The sequence below is a fragment of the Aedes albopictus genome, chromosome 2 (genome assembly GCF_035046485.1).
Source record: "Aedes albopictus strain Foshan chromosome 2, AalbF5, whole genome shotgun sequence".
NCBI classification, from domain to species: Eukaryota; Metazoa; Arthropoda; class Insecta; order Diptera; family Culicidae; genus Aedes; species Aedes albopictus.
Genome location: NC_085137.1, coordinates 455,146,144 through 455,163,223, shown reverse-complemented (window position 1 = coordinate 455,163,223; position 17,080 = coordinate 455,146,144). Strand labels below are relative to the sequence as shown.

Sequence of the window (17,080 nt, the reverse complement as noted above, 5' to 3'; positions counted from 1 at the left end):
GGATAGGCTGTCATCTGCTAAATCTATTCAACGGTTGTTGCGAAGAGATTCTTTCGGAGTTCTCGTAGCAGAAACTCGCAATTTGGAGTCTGTTCAGCTCAAAGCTATAAATAATGTTTTTATTACAATCAAGTTCAGGTTACTATTTCAATGTGTGTATACTCACATTTTAGTCTCCGACTGAGTTCACTTTAACCAATTCGCAAACAGAGACAAGATATGTTTCCTAATTCTACAAACAAGATTTCAATTAACCTCTTTACTTCAATAATATTATATTTAATTTACCACACCTCAAATCACTAGTATTTCACTGTAAAGCCTGTATCCGCAATAATCGGGACACAGAAATACAGCTGTAACTCTGTAATAGATACATTAAAATTGCTCAATCTTGGCGTAATAAAGTCTTAAGCTGTGTTCATCTCACCTACAAAATTTCATGTGAATCGGTGCAGTGCTTTTTGTTGTAGCAATGAAAGAGTAGAATGTGCGCCATTGAATTTTGTACAGCCCCTAGTTTTGCTTGTCAGCGCTGCAACTTTTGAATTCATCAAAGGAAATGGCTGAAATTTTCAACACAAACCTCTCAATCTACATTTGTTGTATAGGCAAAATTTCAAAAAAATCGATGCACTTTCAACTATTTTATAATCGAAACATGTATTGGCACTGAACGTGATTTTAGCCCCTCAGACAGCAATTAGTCAGCACCCTTTACTGTATCGATTGTACTATTGAAAGTACTTTACGAATAATCATCAAATTTTGCCGACATAATATACACATAATCAACTACCTTCTGTGAAAATTTCATGAAAATTGGTAGAGAAATTCAAAAGTTATGAATAGGCAAACATCGCACATGAAAAACACGAAAAATTTTCACTGACACTCACCCCTATCAACACCAGTAGCTTTTGAACCAATTGATAAAAGTTGATGAAATTTTGCAAGAAAGTGTCTCTATAAGTATCATAACTGCTAACGAAATTTCATAATTATCATCACAGAACTTTGAACTGTAGCGTAAAAGAAGCATCTACTATGCGAATGAAAATTGGTCATGATTGTACAAAATGCTTAAAACCACATCTGTTTGTTTTTCATCCACAGTTAAAAGTAATGCATCGATTTTTATGAAATTTGGCACAAATAATAAACATACACCAAAGAGTTCTCAGTCAATTATTTGGCCAATTTTACCGATTCATTACAGAGCTACAGCCGTACTTCTGTGTCCCAATTATTGCGGATACAGGCTTTAGATCGAATATCTATCCAAAACAAAGTCTCAATTTCCAGTGCTTTCAATTTTGCATATCATCTTTACTCATGTCAGTCAAGCCGTTGGGCCTATAGTCTTCACCTCTGCTTGCCGTGTCACGCCGTCCTTGCCCGGAATAGTCCGGATCACTCGTCCACGTATCCATCTGTTCCTGACGTTTTCGTCCACCACGAGGACCAGATCGCCCACCTGAATCGGTCTTACGTCCTTAAACCACTTCGTCCGGCGGATAATGGTTGGCAAATATTCCAATACCCAACGCCGCCAAAAATTGTCCAGTGTGTGCTTAACCATATTCCAGCTACTTCGTAACGCCGTACCTACATCTGTTGGATACTTGTCAGGTTCGCGAACACCATTTGAGCTTAGCAACAAAAAGTGATTCGGGGTCAGCGATTCCTGGTCCGCCGTTTCCAAAGGGATGAACGTTAATGGTCGAGAGTTGACCATACTTTCTGCCTCAGCAAGCACGGTCGCAAACGATTCGTCATCCAGTTTTCGCTCTATAGGAATCGCTCGTAGTGCTGATTTGACAGAGCGAACCATACGTTCCCAGCAGCCCCCCATGTGAGGAGCTGCGGGGGGATTGAACCGCCACTGAGTGTTACCATTTGTGAAGGTGCTTCCCAGATCAGTGTAGATTCTGTTGATTTCATCTAGCAGTTCCCGGCTTGCTCCTACAAAGTTAGTCCCATTGTCGGAGTAGATTTCCAGTGGGGATCCCCTCCGGGCTATAAACCTTCTAACTGCCTTCTTAAACGCGTCGGTAGACAGACTAGCTACTACCTCTAGATGAATAGCCCTGATCGTAAGACAGGTAAAAAGGCACACCCATCGTTTAGCTGCGCTCCGTCCGACTTTCACCAAATATGGGCCAAAAAGATCAACGCCCACATAGGTGAACGGGCGAACATCTGGTTCTAACCGTACAGCTGGAAGCGGTCCCATTTTTGGAGCCACAGGCATTGCTTTGTGTATGCGGCACCACATGCAGTGTTTCCTGGTTAAACGTATTTCGACTCGCAGGCGTGGCACATGGAACTTCTGACGTACCTCGTTGACGATGGTTTCATCATTGGCATGACCATATTTCCGGTGATAGAAATCCAGCAGCAACTCGGTGACCCGATGATTTCTTGGCAGAATGACGGGAAACTTAGCATCAAAGGTCAGTACATGAGCTTCTGCGCCCCTACTGCCTACTCGCAGCACTCCGAAATCATCAGCGAATGGTGAAAGTTTCGCAAGACAACTGGACGATCCCACTGACTTCTGGCTTCCCCGGCAACGTTCCAAGTTTTGCTTGAGGATTGCGACTTCGTCCGGAAACGCATCCGCCTGCGCTAGCATCCATAACGTCCTTTCCGCTTTCTGAATCTCCGCACTAGTCAGCCCCATAACATCAGCAGGTTTTTCCTTCCCTTTCGCTGACCGTAGACTATCCACGAAGTGATGGACATACGCCACTGTACGCAGCATCCTTTCGAACCGCGAAAACCTTTCAGTATTCACCAATGGTTGTCTAACTAGGTGGCTGCACACATACGCTTCCCGTAGCTCCTTATCGCTTTCATCAGTATCTTCATCCGGAGTCTTCAACCAATGTTCTTCGCTGTTGTAGAGAAATTCTGGTCCCTGGAACCAGCGGCTGTCTATGTTGTATGAAGGTCCTTTGCCCCACTTCGTTGCTTCATCCGCCACGTTGATTTTCGTTGAAATCCATCGCCATTCTTCTAGACATGAAAGGTTCAATATCTCGTCGACCCTGAAGGCGACAAACTGGCGGTACCGTCGCGTATCCGACTTGATCCACGAACAAACCGTAGATGAATCACTCCAGAAGTAAGTTTTCTGGACCTTCAGCGAATGGTTTTCCTCGATAGTTTTCCGTAACCGAGCTCCTAGCAACGCCGCCATTAATTCCAGTCGAGGAATAGATAGTCCTCGAAGCGGCGCGACCTTCGTCTTCGAAGCAACAAGTGCTACCCTGATCTGGCCTCGATCAATGATTCGAAAGTATGCTACTGCTGCGAAGGCTTGAGCACTAGCATCGACGAACACGTGTAGCTCTAGGGTTTCAAGGCTTTTCGGATCATACCCCGGAAAATAGCACCGAGGTATACGCAATTCACCCAGCTTCTTCAGTATGGCTATCCACTCCAACCAAGTTGCAGCAAGTTCCTTTGGGATTCGGTTGTCCCAATCGGTCTCGGTTCGCCAGACTTCTTGTATTAGAATCTTTCCTTGGATTACAAACGATGCTACCAGTCCTAAGGGGTCATATATACTCATGACCAGTCGCAGCATTTCTCGTTTCGTAGGAGCTCGATCACTTTCTAGCAGGCTTCGTACTTTATCACAAGATTGCAGCGAAAATAAAAAGACGTCATCTTCTTGTAACCAGGCCATGCCCAACACTCGCTCGAATCCTTCCTTCTCCGGTAACATGTCCTTCGGCGGTTTCCGGTCTACTTCTCCAAGCTTCTCTAACACGTTCTTATCACTTGACATCCAATTCCGAATGTAGAATCCAGCTCGCTTGTGCACCTCGATCACTTCTCTCGCCACTTCACACGCTTCTTCCGCAGTGTCGAAACTGTCTACATAGTCGTCCACGTAGTGCCTTTTGATGACTGCCGCAGCTCCACGGGGTAGCTCCTGTTCTTGCTCTTGCGCGTTCAAATTCTTTATGTATTGTGAATGAGCTGGTGAGCAAGCCGCACCAAAAATTGCCAGGTCAGATACCATAATTTTCATTGGAAGTTCAGGGGAATCTCGGTACGGAAACAACAAAGCGCTACGATCTTGCTGACGAATTGCGATTTGCAGAAACATCTCCTTGATATCTGCAGAAACTGCCACCTGTCGCTCCCGGTATGGGAACATTACGGACAACAACGGCGTAAGAAGATCGGGTCCCTTCAATAACATCGAGTTCAGTGAAACGCCGTCAACCTTCGCTGCCGCAACCCAGATGACTCTAATCTTCCCTGGCTTCTTCTCATTCACGACAACTCCAATCGGTAAAAACCATGTGCGCCGTAGGTCGAATCCTTCAACTTCTTCCGCTGTCGCTACGTGGATATACCCCTTGCTTATAAAATCCGCAATTTGCTGTCGAACGCTTTCATACAACTCCGGTTTCTTGGTTAAACGTTTTTCCAGGCACCTGAATCGACGTTCTGCCATCGGCCAACTGTTCGGCATCTCCACGTAGTCATGTTTCCACAACAGTCCCGTCTCGAACTTCTCGCCGCTCAATCGTCGTGTTGTGGATTTTAGGATTCCCAGTGCCCGTTGTTCTTCTGCTCCTTTCACAGCTGGTACAACCGCTATTCCCATGCTCTCGATGTCGAAGAAACGGCGAACGAACTCGTGCAGATCAACGACCGTTGGCTCCGCGATGTGGAACTGGCGATGCATCGAATTCGTTTGAGGTTTCCGCAAACTGCCGCATACTGCCCATCCAATTCTTGTCTTCGTAGCTATAGGCTCGTTCAGTTTTCCCTCTCGCAGTTTCAGAGTTGCTAGGAGATGAGAGTTGCTCTGACCGATCAGGATTCCAGGTACCGCGGATCTGAAGCTCTTCACCGGTAGTTTATTGAGGTGTGCGTACCTTGCTGCCAGCTCTGAATAGTCCATCGTCTGTGTTGGTAGGCCAAGATTATCTACGGTGTACACATCGGATAATTTGTATCGCTTGCTTCCGCCGGCTTCGCATATTTCCATCTCAACTACTTCCGCACCCGTAATCGTCTTGTTGATGCCCCCGGTCCATTCGATGTGCAACGTTTCCATCTCTCCATTGACCCCCAGAGCGTCTGTTATCGATCGTTCAATGAGCGTGACCGATGATCCATCGTCGAGGAACGCGAACGTGTTGACCCGACCAGATTTCCCAAACAAGGTAACCGGAAGAATACGGAAGAGCGTCGAGGAGGATAGTTGACGATGAACTGTTACAACAGCATTCGTAGCCTTCGTGTCCGATGGCGGCTCAAAATGAAGCAGCCGGTGATGTCGCTTAGGGCAGTCGTTGATTCCACAGAGTTCACCTCTGCATGGCCAACGAGCATGAGATGTTAGGCAACGAGCACAAAGTTTATGCACTTTCACTGCCTTCCATCTGCCATCCAAATCCAGTCGCTTGAAGGACGAGCAGTTCTCGATTTGGTGGTTCTCAGCGTTGCATACTGGGCACAATTTACCACTGCTCTTGTTGATCTCCCTCTCAATCTGCTTTCCACTGCTCGTTGCAGCTTTCTCTGCTTCTTCTCGTCGGCTGCCTTTCGGCTGGTTCGCTGAGTCGTGTGCGTTCACGAAGGAGCGCTCCTTCTGCCGACTTCGTTCGTCCTTCACTGCTTTCTGCGGGATGCTGACAAGCGGAGTAACACCGCTCGCCGCCGAGGAAATTTTCGCCATGTATTCGCTGAAGACATTCAAATCTACCACCGGAACTTGCTCCTGATAGAGAGCCCAGCTGAACTTCACCGTCGCCGGTAGCTTGTCAACCAACTCTTGAAGAAGGATCGGGTTTGCCAAATGTCTTTCTAAACCAACCGCCTTCAAGTGCCCGCAGAGGTTCTGGACCACTAGACCGAAGCTAACAAGAGTCTCCAACCGGTCTGGTTTCGGTGGAGGTGTTGCGCGTACCTTGGCGATCATGTTGTTGACGATCTGTTCCGGGCGCCCATACAGTTGCTGAAGGGTGGGCACAACCTGGGCACGGTAGAAGGGTGGAGTAGGAAGCTACTGACGGAATCCTTCGCACTTCCCTTTAGACTTCGTTGTAGGCGGAGAAGATTCTCGGAGTTGGTATACCCGCAAGTGTCCGTGGAATGCCGGTAGCTGCTAATGAACAGCGGCCAATCGATCGAATCACCAGAGAAAATGGGAAGCTCTTTAGTCACCACCTGCCTTGCCGCTAGTTGTTGCGACGATGGTCCAAGCTGATCACCTAGAAAATGCGATCGCAATGCCTGAGAATACGTGTGCGGATGGATAGTTGGTGCGGAAGTATAGACATTCGAAGCGAAGGGAACTGAAGGTGGATTGTTCGTTTCCCAACCAGAGGATCCATGGTGCGCCATTGAATTCCGCTGACTGTTGGATAATTCAACGTCGACCGCTATAGGTGGTGGAGGAGGAGGAAAGGAGGAACCATCTACATCGCAATGATTGATATCACCTCTGTGAGACGTATCCAAAGGCTCAGCCCACGACACCGGAGGAGGAGGCAACGGAGAAGAACAATGATCGTTTGTCGCGCGATCTTTCTCTCGATTTATAATCTCTTGTACCTCATCATGTAAATCCCAATATTCCTTCTCTGCTACATTCTGCAGACGAATGGCTTCGTACTCTCGCTGACGTCCCGCTTCGATTTGGGACTGCAGTTGCAGTTCTGTCTCACGCAGACACTGCAATTCGCTCTCCAATTCCGCCATTTGAAGTCGAAGCGCTTCACATTCCTTGGTTCGTTCGATGAGCTGGCCGCACAAATCTTCCTCCGCAAGGATGGAAGAAAATCACTTCAAGCGATAAATGATACAGGATACGAACAATCCAAGATAGCCTTGTTCTTGCAGTAGCATGATGCCGACGCCTCACACCTTGCTCGTATCACAGAAGAATTAAAGCATCTGATGCACGCTTTATCGCGTGATGACCCTTTATCGGATCATGTTACAAGTCGTGATAAATTTTATTCATCACAATTTAGGCCTCTTATGCACCCGTAAACTGCATTCATTATTAGAAATAATGCATTCGTGAGCATATCTGGAAGTTAAAGAAGTAAGAATGCTCAAAAAGTGGATGAAATCGCGAATTTATCATTTTGACTTCATGATAGCGAACGCATCGCGCCGGCACACGCCGAGCGAATCATTCTTCTCGGATCGTAGTTTGTTATGGTGCTTGACGACAAAATGTTATCGTTGTTGCTATGATCGCGCGATGCCTTTCAACCGCAACACATTCGAGATCTGATCATGATCACTAGATTTCCATCCTTGTTCCTCCGAAATGCGCGCCTGCTTCCGCTCTTCGATCAGCCGTTTCTCCTGGTCTTCAATTTGGGACTTCATATCCGCTCGTTCACGATCCCACTGTCTGAGTTGACAACGCAAATTTTCCTCTGATTGCCGCACTAGCTTCAGCTCGTTGGAATGTTGCAACTGAAGGCTTTTGATCTGGTGCACCAGCTCGACTTCCCTTTTCCTTCTCATGTCAACGTCCACTCGATGTTTCGCCACAAGCTCCTGGATCACTCGGTGTTCCGCTTCCATTTGTTGTGCATTCTGCCTTCGAAGCTCGCCGGTTTCGGCACTCCAGCGTTTGTAGCAGTGGGCCCCGAAACGATTTATTTTCGGGATTGCGCCAGCTGGTGCTACTTCTTCGACTTTTAATAGATCGGTATAGGGTTGCAGGTCAACTAACGGTAAATCGGACGACTGCTCATCACGATTATCCGCATCCGCCCCGACTGCACCTTCTAGAGAATCCTCTGATTCGTCTCCAATCGTGATGCTCCCCAATGTACGAGGGATCGACTTCACCTCTGATCCGGCACACGGTCGGTTTTCCCCGATGACCTGAGAAACTTTGGATGTTGTAGCCTTCAGTGGTGTTGAAGAGTGTTGTACAACCTGCGGATTGGCTGCCGGTGCGTCGTCTGGTAGGTCCGAAATCGTAGCGATCGACGTAATTGTATTTTCTACGCCAACCTGACCGGAGCTTTTGGCTGCTTCAGTCTGCCTGATCCAGTATACCGTGCGTTGCACACTTCTCTGGCTACTCTGCACGCTCCGCACACTCCGCACACTTGCACAGTGAGAATTTTGACCACTCCCAGTCAATTATTCAGTTGATTCATTGTGCAACTTTCATTGGTTCGGGTCAATCACGGAGTAGCAACCATAGATATGTGCAGTCAGTCTAAGCTAAGCTAAGCTAAGCTACTCTGCACGCTCCGCACACTCCCTTCTTCTCCATCCTGTTGGCTCAACAACTCATGCTTGCGAGCGATGAATTGTTTCTCGCGATCCAGCTTTTCTCGAAGTTCCCGTTCCGGCAGAGCTCGCTCCATTTCGATTCTCTGCCGACTCAAATCTTCCATGAGCCTTTTCTCCTCTTCCAAGCGCTTCAATTCCCGATCAATTCTTGTCCGGCGAGCACTAGACGAGCTCGAAATCCCACTCATAATACTCGGTGTCTGCTCCGGTACAAGGGAATCACCACCAGGAACGCATTTGGTACATACAAACTTCGTCGTACGTACCGTTGTCGTGCTAACGTTAGCACACGAAAAGTGGTACCACAGAGAACACTTCTGACACTGTACCATGTACTTTTCCGAGTTATTCGGCCGATCACAACCGACACAGCCCCGTAACTCACCTCCGTCACTATCTATCATCGAAGGAACGAATAAATCCTCCGACGACTGCTGCAACATCCCATCTTCGTCACCCGGTGGAGTGGGGTCAGCATTCTCCTGCTGGATCGCCCTGGTCCGTGACCGAGTCTGTCGCACGTTAGACTGGAGGTCCATCTTTCTCGTGATAAAATCTTTGAGAATCTGTTGCGAAGAGATTCTTTCGGAGTTCTCGTAGCAGAAACTCGCAATTTGGAGTCTGTTCAGCTCAAAGCTATAAATAATGTTTTTATTACAATCAAGTTCAGGTTACTATTTCAATGTGTGTACTCACATTTTAGTCTCCGACTGAGTTCACTTTAACCAATTCGCAAACAGAGACAAGATATGTTTCCTAATTCTACAAACAAGATTTCAATTAACCTCTTTACTTCAATAATATTATATTTAATTTACCACACCTCAAATCACTAGTATTTCACTGTAGATCGAATATCTATCCAAAACAAAGTCTCAATTTCCAGTGCTTTCAATTTTGCATATCATCTTTACTCATGTCAGTCAAGCCGTTGGGCCTAGGTAGTGGCTCACAATGGCTCACCGTAGGGTTGTTCGATACGATGGGCTGATGCGGTGAACAACGGTACCTCGCTGGGGCTTGGTTCTGATCTAGTAAAAGATGGCATTGAATTAGATTAGGCAGTGTCCAGGATTCAGAACATCCCAGACTCACGGATCGTTACTCATTGGTTTTACCGGCCTTCAATTAAGGCATGCTTCAATCTGCGTTACGACCATGTGCATCTCGTCTAACTTCAACAAACCAGCACACAAACAAGCAAAGATAAAACTTCACCGGTACATTCAACACGTGGAGAGTTAGTTGCCTTCGTAGTTCTCTAACGGCTTTACTATGCATGTGCGACCATTTCGTTATTCAGCAAACTTTCAGATATAACTGCAAGGTATAAGTCACGGGCTCCCAACCGGTGGTCCGCGGCTCCCTGGGGACCGTGAAGCCAGTCCAGGGGGCGCGATGTTACTGAAAAAAAATGAAATTTTTATTCTATTTAAGGACAAGGTATTTGGAGTACATTGCTCAAAATTTCTAGAGCACCGTTTTTTAGAACCGTTGAACGGATTTGGATGAAAATGCATCACGCTGTTGACAACCTCTGAACAATTAGCGTGATGCATTTTCATCCAAATCCGTTCAACGGTTCTAAAAAACGGTGCTCTAGAAATTTAGTGCTTTGTACTCCAAATACCTTGTCCTTAATGTTTTTAGGGTTGACCACTACCAAATTACCAACTGCTACCCCCAAAAGTCACAATCAGAGGAACGAATTTTCAGTGTAAAAAGCTTTCAGAAGAAAGAAATTTCGGCTTCGCCGCTATTTTTAAGCTATAACTCAAATTAAATGTACATGGCATCATTGTTTACAAAATGTGAGTGTCAAATAAAAAAAAATCATTGATCATCACAGTAAATTTATGGCTACGCCACTGTACCCAAGTAACTCGATTTCGTTTATTTAATTCATATTTTTCTTCTAAAAAAAAAAACATTGGGCTGCAGATGTTCTGACATTTCTTAAAGGAGGTCGCCACCTCAAAAAGGTTGGGAACCCCTGGTATAAGTCCTCCATACACTGCTTTTTGATAGCACGATTCTGAACTGAGACACTAGCAAGTTTTTATTATTATTACTATTTATTAACGACACTTTTTTTACTACCATGTGAATGTTACATTTTGCAAGTGAATGATCCCATCCCTGTCCAAAAAGTCCAAGGAGTCAGTGGTGGGCTTCGTGGCCGTGTGGTAAGGGGTGTCATTCATTTCAGTCATAAGGTTAAATGATTTAATCAAACTTGCTGAGGGTTTTCCTAAATTCTAGTAATATGACTGGGGAACGCCGCTTAAAAACTCGTCCCTATATTTGCGTTTTTTTCCTTTCATTGCATGAATTTAAATAAGGAACCGAGCCACTTGGGCAGTGGCTTCTATTATTGGGCACTTTCCGCTACAACTCAGTCAATTTTGAAACAATTAATACAAGTTTTGGAAGGGATAGGTATAGTATTTAGCCGTGTACATAATTTCAAGTCAATTGGTTCAAAATTGACTGAGGAAAAGAGCCCAAAATAGAAGCCACTGCCCGAGTGGCTCGGTACCCTATTGTGAGGCAATCACAATGATACACTATGGCCTGAGAAGTCGAAAAAAGTCTCCGGATTGGCGATCTAAAGCCTTACTTATCCAAAAGGCTAACTGGACTTACTACTTTCAGTCCTGGGCACCCACGGTGGTGCAGAGAGTCGAATTGAAAGATTTCCATCCTGGGCGAATGCCAGCCATTGCCTTGACCTGTGGCCAGGTCAAATTTCTGTCGACTTGCTTGATTTCGTTATTGAGGTTGCGCCGCCATGAGCCTCTGGGTCTGCCTCTGCTGCGATGTCCTGCTGGGTTCCAATCTAACGCTTGCTTGCAGATTTCGGTTCCGCCCCTGCGTAGAGTGTGGCCGACCCACCTCCACTTTCGCTCCCGAATGTCTGTCTCTAACGGCTTTTGATGTCATCGACGATGGAGCTCCACGTTGGAGATCCAATTGTGAGGCCACCATGTACGAATTATATACCGCAGACATCTATTGATGAAGACCTGCAGCCGTTGAGTGTTTTCCGCTGATACACACTAGGTTTCATGGGGTATAGCAGCACTGATTCCACGTTCGAGTTGAAAATTCGGATTTTGATGCGTCGACTGATCTGGTTGTTTTTCCATACATTTCTTAAACTCGCAAAAGCAGCCCTCGCCTTCTTGATTCGTGCTCCTATGTTGATCTTGGTGCCGCCATCGGCCGCCATTTGGCTACCAAGATATTGGAAGCTTTCAACATTCTCCACTGATTGCCCAGCTACCGTAAAACTGGAAGGGTTGACCGTGTTTACATCCAACGATTTGGTCTTGTTGACGTTGATGGTAAGACCTGCCGCTGATGAGCGATTGGCAAGATCATCGAGCTTGCTCTGCATATCAGAGCGCCGTTGAGCAAGGAGAGCAACGTCATCAGCCAGTTCGAAGTCATTTAGGTGCTCCATGGTAATGGGCTGCCACAGCAACCCACGATTTGATTCACGATCAATCGAACCTACCAGGATCTGTCGATTACGATGACGATCAGTAGCGGTGATAGTTTACAGACAATTAAACGGACAATTGAAGTGCACCAAAGCCGTTTTCCCTTACAAACTAGTTAACTTTAGATTGTCATATCTCATTTATTTCTCAGCCGATTGTTTTCATTTTTCTGTGACGAACTACAAAACATTTCAATTTGTAAAAACTATTGAAAAAGTTTGGTGATAACTATTGATACAAAAGTTGCAGATAAGTTAAATTTTGACAATAAAATTGCACCAAGAATAAAAATGTATATCAAAAAACGGTTTCGTCATATCATTATGGTGTCTTCGACAAATATGTTTCTTGTGTGATGTGATGACGAATAAGTTTGCAGAAGAAACCAACATGATCTGACTTAGCAATTATTTTGCTATACATATTTTAGTCTTGGTGCATTTTTATTGTCAAAATTAAACTTATCTGTAACTTTTTTATCAATAGTTATCATCAAACTTTTGCAATAGATTTTACAGATAGAAATGTTTTGAAGTTCGTCACAGAAAAATGAAAACAATCGGTTGCTAAACAACTGAGCTATGACAATCCAAAGTTGACTAGTTTGTATGAGAAAACGGCTTTGATGCATTTATTGTCAAATACTGTACATCCTTGTCTCACTCCGATAAGGACCCCGGAGTGTGCAGTACTCTGCATGAAGATGCCCTGTACTGTGCTTAAATGAGACCGATGATTTTCTCACGGACCCCCTTGCGCCTGACGGCTCCCCACATATTTTCTTGGTTGAGACGGTCGAAACATGAGGTAGAGAGTCAATGAACACCAGGTAGAGAGATTCTTGGCGGCATTCATAGATTTGCTCCAAGATGATACAGAGCATGACAATATGGTCCACACGTGATCGTCCGGCACAGAATCCTGCTTGCTGCCGTCGGAGAGTTGTGTCAATCTTCTCCTGTATCCGGTTAAGGATCACTTTGCAGAGGATTTTGAGAACGATGCACAGCAACATGATCCATGGAACAAAGTCGAAAGTTTTGTCATAGAGAACAGTTTCAATTGGCAAGAGCAGCAGTATTCTATAAGATTCTATTCAATCTAAACGAACTATTGATTTATACCGAAGTGTAGTATCCAGAGATGACAGAGTAGAAAAAGCGATATATTCTTAGTTTTATTTTGTATTGCATTTTCTTGGCGTACACGCATGCGTTTATCTGAGCGTGCGTGAATGGAATTTTATAAACGTGCTCACGGGCTAACGCCTGTAATGCACCCTAAACGTCAGATACATTGACTCGTGCTTGATAGATGAGGATGCTTCAGTTTAGTGAATATTGTTGTGACGGACGGATGTTCGTCGTCTTGCGCGTTGAAATTTAGAAAACCTTCGGCTGATGGCGGATCGGCCGAATGGTTAAAAAAAAAAAGTGACCGGATACCACACGAAGATGACTAATAACAAGACGGGCCGCTTCCACTCTGTCGCAGGTAACATGGTCGAAATGCCTTCAACGACTCTCAGATACATCCAAACATGGTTATGTTCGTGCATATACGGATGTTGTAGCATCTCACGCACACTCATTCATGATGTTGTTCCCTGAAGTCGTTTGAGGCAGGGGTGTAAGGTCCCACCCTCTACGCCCACCCAAACATGCCCACCTGCGCGCCAGCTACTGTTGGTTCTAATTTGTAAACATTCTTTGTTTAATGGTTTTATAAACATCAACATTAGCACAAACATCAGTGTTTTTCTCTCGATTTAGATGCTTATGATCAGTGTTTTCGGTAATTATCGATATTTCTTGAGTCATAGTGTTCAATTATCCTTTCATTTGAGAAAAATAATCGCCCAGGGAGATTTCAATTTTTAGCCGATTTTCGCTCTTCAAACAAAGCAACAACAAAAACAAGCGAGATTAGAGGCTAATATTTCATAATGGTGAAAACAGAACACTGATTTTTTCGGAATGAAATTTTTCAATCTAATATGCTGAATATATTCAGGGTGGCCACCGAACCGGGAAAAACGGGAAAACCGGGAAAAAGACGGGAATTCGCAACGACCGGGAAAAAAGCGGGAAAAAGTCGGGAATTTGGAATGATTACCGGGAAAATTGTTGTTAAGAGTAACTTGATGTGTATATTTGAATGTTTACATCTCATCGAAAATCTGCAAAATCCAAGCCAAACCAAAATACTTCTACGAAATCCCAAGGAATTCGCCAGTGCAATCACTTGGAATTTCCTTAAAACAGAACTTGGGATTCTTCAAGAAGTTTGTTCTAGAATTCCTCTAGGTTTTTGTACCGCTTGATTATCTATTGGAATTGATGAGATTTTTTCGAGGAAAGTGTTTCTTACATCTGAGATTTTTTCAAAAGTTTATTTTTGGATTAACCCGTATCCTTTCTTAAATTTATTCTAGTTTTTTTTAATAGATAAGAAAATCATAACCACTATACTGGGTTTTAATCAAGACAACCTATTGCAATTTATTCAAGAGTTCCTTTTAAGATTCATCAAGATTTTCCTTCCGCAATTATAACAGGAGTTGCTCCAATCTTCAAAATTTCCTACGGGAATTCTTCCCAGATTATTTTTTTGAAATCCCTCCAGATTTTTTTTCCTTTTCTTCCTAGAGCTTCCTCTGGGGTTTCCCTAGAATTTTCTTCTGGAATTCCTCCGAAAGCTTTTTTAGAAATCAATCGGGAGTTCTTTCCGGGATTCTTTACAAAGTTTCTTCTGGTATTTCTCCAGGACATCATTCTGTTACTCATCCATCTCTACGAGTTCTTTGCACGATTTCTGCAGGAGTGCCTTCTGATTTGATTTTGAAAACTTCCAAGAGGTTTTGCTGAATTTTATCTTTATTTTATATTTGCTTTTGGAGCTTTTGGGCATCTTTCAGAAGCTCCCTCTGCAAATCACCCAGGAGTTCCTTCTGGATGATCTCCCAAAATTTCTTACAAAAATTTCTTACAAAAACTTAACGATAGCTATTTCTGGAAATACTCCAGAACCCTGAACATCAAACTACTGCGGGAGTTTTGTAATCGAGAACTCTTCCAAGAGTTCCTTGGTAAACCTTCTAGACATGTGGGAGATTCTTTTGGGAATCCATCAGGAGTTCCAGGAGTAATCCCTAGATCGAATTCATGATCCCAGACCAAAAGTTCTATTCCCTAATTGCCAACAGACTGACTAAAATCCTAAATTCCCTAAAGGAACCTCTTCCAGAATAAATCCATTAACCCTCGAGCGATCGCGCTGTTGTGTTTTGTACAACACGTTGAAAAAAATCTCGCTTTTTGTGTTCAGTATTAGCGTGGTGCTGGCGGTGGTGGAAAACCACGCTAGTTATGGACGGTTAAGGAATCTAGAGGAATCCACAAAAGATATACAAGGTGGAATCGCTAACAGAAGTTACTGAAGAAATCCAAGATAGTATTTTTGGAGTAATCGAATGATGAAATCTCGGACAAAACTTTGTAAGAATCTCCAGATGTAAGTTTTTGGGGGAATACTCAGTTGGACATCCTGGAGGAATCCCCGGAAACAACACCAATGAAGTTGCGTTAGGGCACCTACGCTAATGAATAAAATAAAAAAAAATGTTCGATTCCTCCATGTCCCGGATAATCGAGTGCGACCTTTGCTGATTATATATGCACATCTTACCTATTATAGATCTGTCATAGTTAGCTACCACTTCTACACTTGTTATTTTAAGGTACAAGAAAATAAGCAAAATAATGAGTAAGGGAAAGCTTGAATTATGCACTTTTTAGAGCTGAATGAAAATATGTTGTAAGTAATTGTGTAGCATACGCCTTTTATGTCATCATTGGTAGTTACTTCCATTTTTTCCATAGATGTATTACGCCAAGAATAATATTAAATTTTAAATATCTAGTACATAGTATTCACAGGATTGCAAGTGCATTTTTACATGGCACTTATCATCCATATGATACGAAAATTGAGCGTTACCTACTAAAAAATGTGCATTTTAAAAACCGGGAAAATTTCAGAAATCGTACCGGGAAAACCGGGAAAAAGACGGGAATTTCAAAACTGATATTCAGTGGCCACCCTGATCAAATCACATACTGACTTGCTTTTAGCATGATGAAACGGTATTAAATTTAGTTTTGTAATCGAAAATTGAACTTTTCTTGTTTGGTAGTTACGTCTTTTTACTGGTTCTAAAACATGATAGAGGGTAGGCGAAATTTGTTCCCAGTTGACAGTCAACTTACACCCCTGGTTTGAGGCGCTAGTGTCAATGTTCTCAATTTCACAGGTTCGGCCCATCAGACAAAGTGGTGTTAGTGATATGATAATTTTGAAGTACTAGTCGTGCCATGCCAACTTCGACAAGCCGAAGGCGCACGAAGTTGCTGATGGTGACGTCATTGATTGATTGATTTGTCTTTATTAGAGAGACTTTCAATGGTGACGTCATGTTTGCGAAGCTGCGAACAAATTTACTGGCAGACATGACGTCGCGAACAGCAGAGAAGTTGTTTATAAAGAGAAGCGCGAAGACTGAAACCAAAAGTTCCAATCAAACCGTCAAACGCGGTTCCAATCGAGCAAATTCAAGGAAATAGAACAACAGAGACTAACATGGTAAACAAAACTTAAGAGTATGTTGGTGAAAGCTGTGGCGTCACTTATTTGCTTGGCGACTTTTGGACAGCTCAGACTAACACTCACGCTAAAACATATTTTTGTTTACCTAAAAAACTTATTGTTTTTGGGATTGATGTACATAAACACAACCAAAATCCTCTCCGCGTTTCTCTTATAACAACTCTCTGGCGAACAACTGATCGGATTGTTTACAACTTTTCGACCACAAATATAAGACCCATTCCACGCACTTCTACACCGTGGTTTTTGAACTTCATTGAACGATATTTCCGGGCTCCTGCTGTCGATTTTGATTATTTTTGCGCCAAAGTGAAGATAATTACTTATATTCTTCTAATATTACTCGAAACTTTGAAAACTGTTTTGAGAAAGCTGCAAATTTCTTGGCGTTCAGTCGAAATTTGTCATTATTTGCGATGGTGTTTCGTTACGCAGTATTTCTTGATATGTTTCGAAGTAAAAAGGTCCAATTCCCAATTCGAAACTTGAATTTTCTATTTAAATCTGATCGTTTGGTATGCTGGTTAGCATGTACCCGGATAAAAACTAACCATAGGGTATTTGGTGAAAACCATTCCTGTACCATACAGTGTACCAGCTACAAT

The 17,080-nt window shown here is 43.7% G+C and overlaps 2 protein-coding genes across 11 annotated transcripts in view; one reads left to right on the top strand and one right to left on the bottom strand.

Annotated features, from left to right (window-relative positions):
• Positions 1 to 6,735, bottom strand: part of LOC134286925 (uncharacterized) — a 76,231-nt gene extending 69,496 nt beyond the window's left edge. Inside the window, exons 1-2 of the mRNA XM_062848624.1 lie at positions 6,046 to 6,735; positions 1,370 to 5,989 (exon numbers count right to left, since the gene is read on the bottom strand). Coding sequence (XP_062704608.1) covers positions 1,370 to 5,989; positions 6,046 to 6,735 — 5,310 coding nt within the window. The remainder of the gene's footprint in view (positions 1 to 1,369; positions 5,990 to 6,045) is intronic.
• LOC109398102 (mitoferrin) overlaps positions 1 to 17,080 on the top strand; it is a 367,824-nt gene that overhangs the window by 330,679 nt on the left and 20,065 nt on the right. The gene's annotated exons all lie outside the window — the stretch shown is intronic.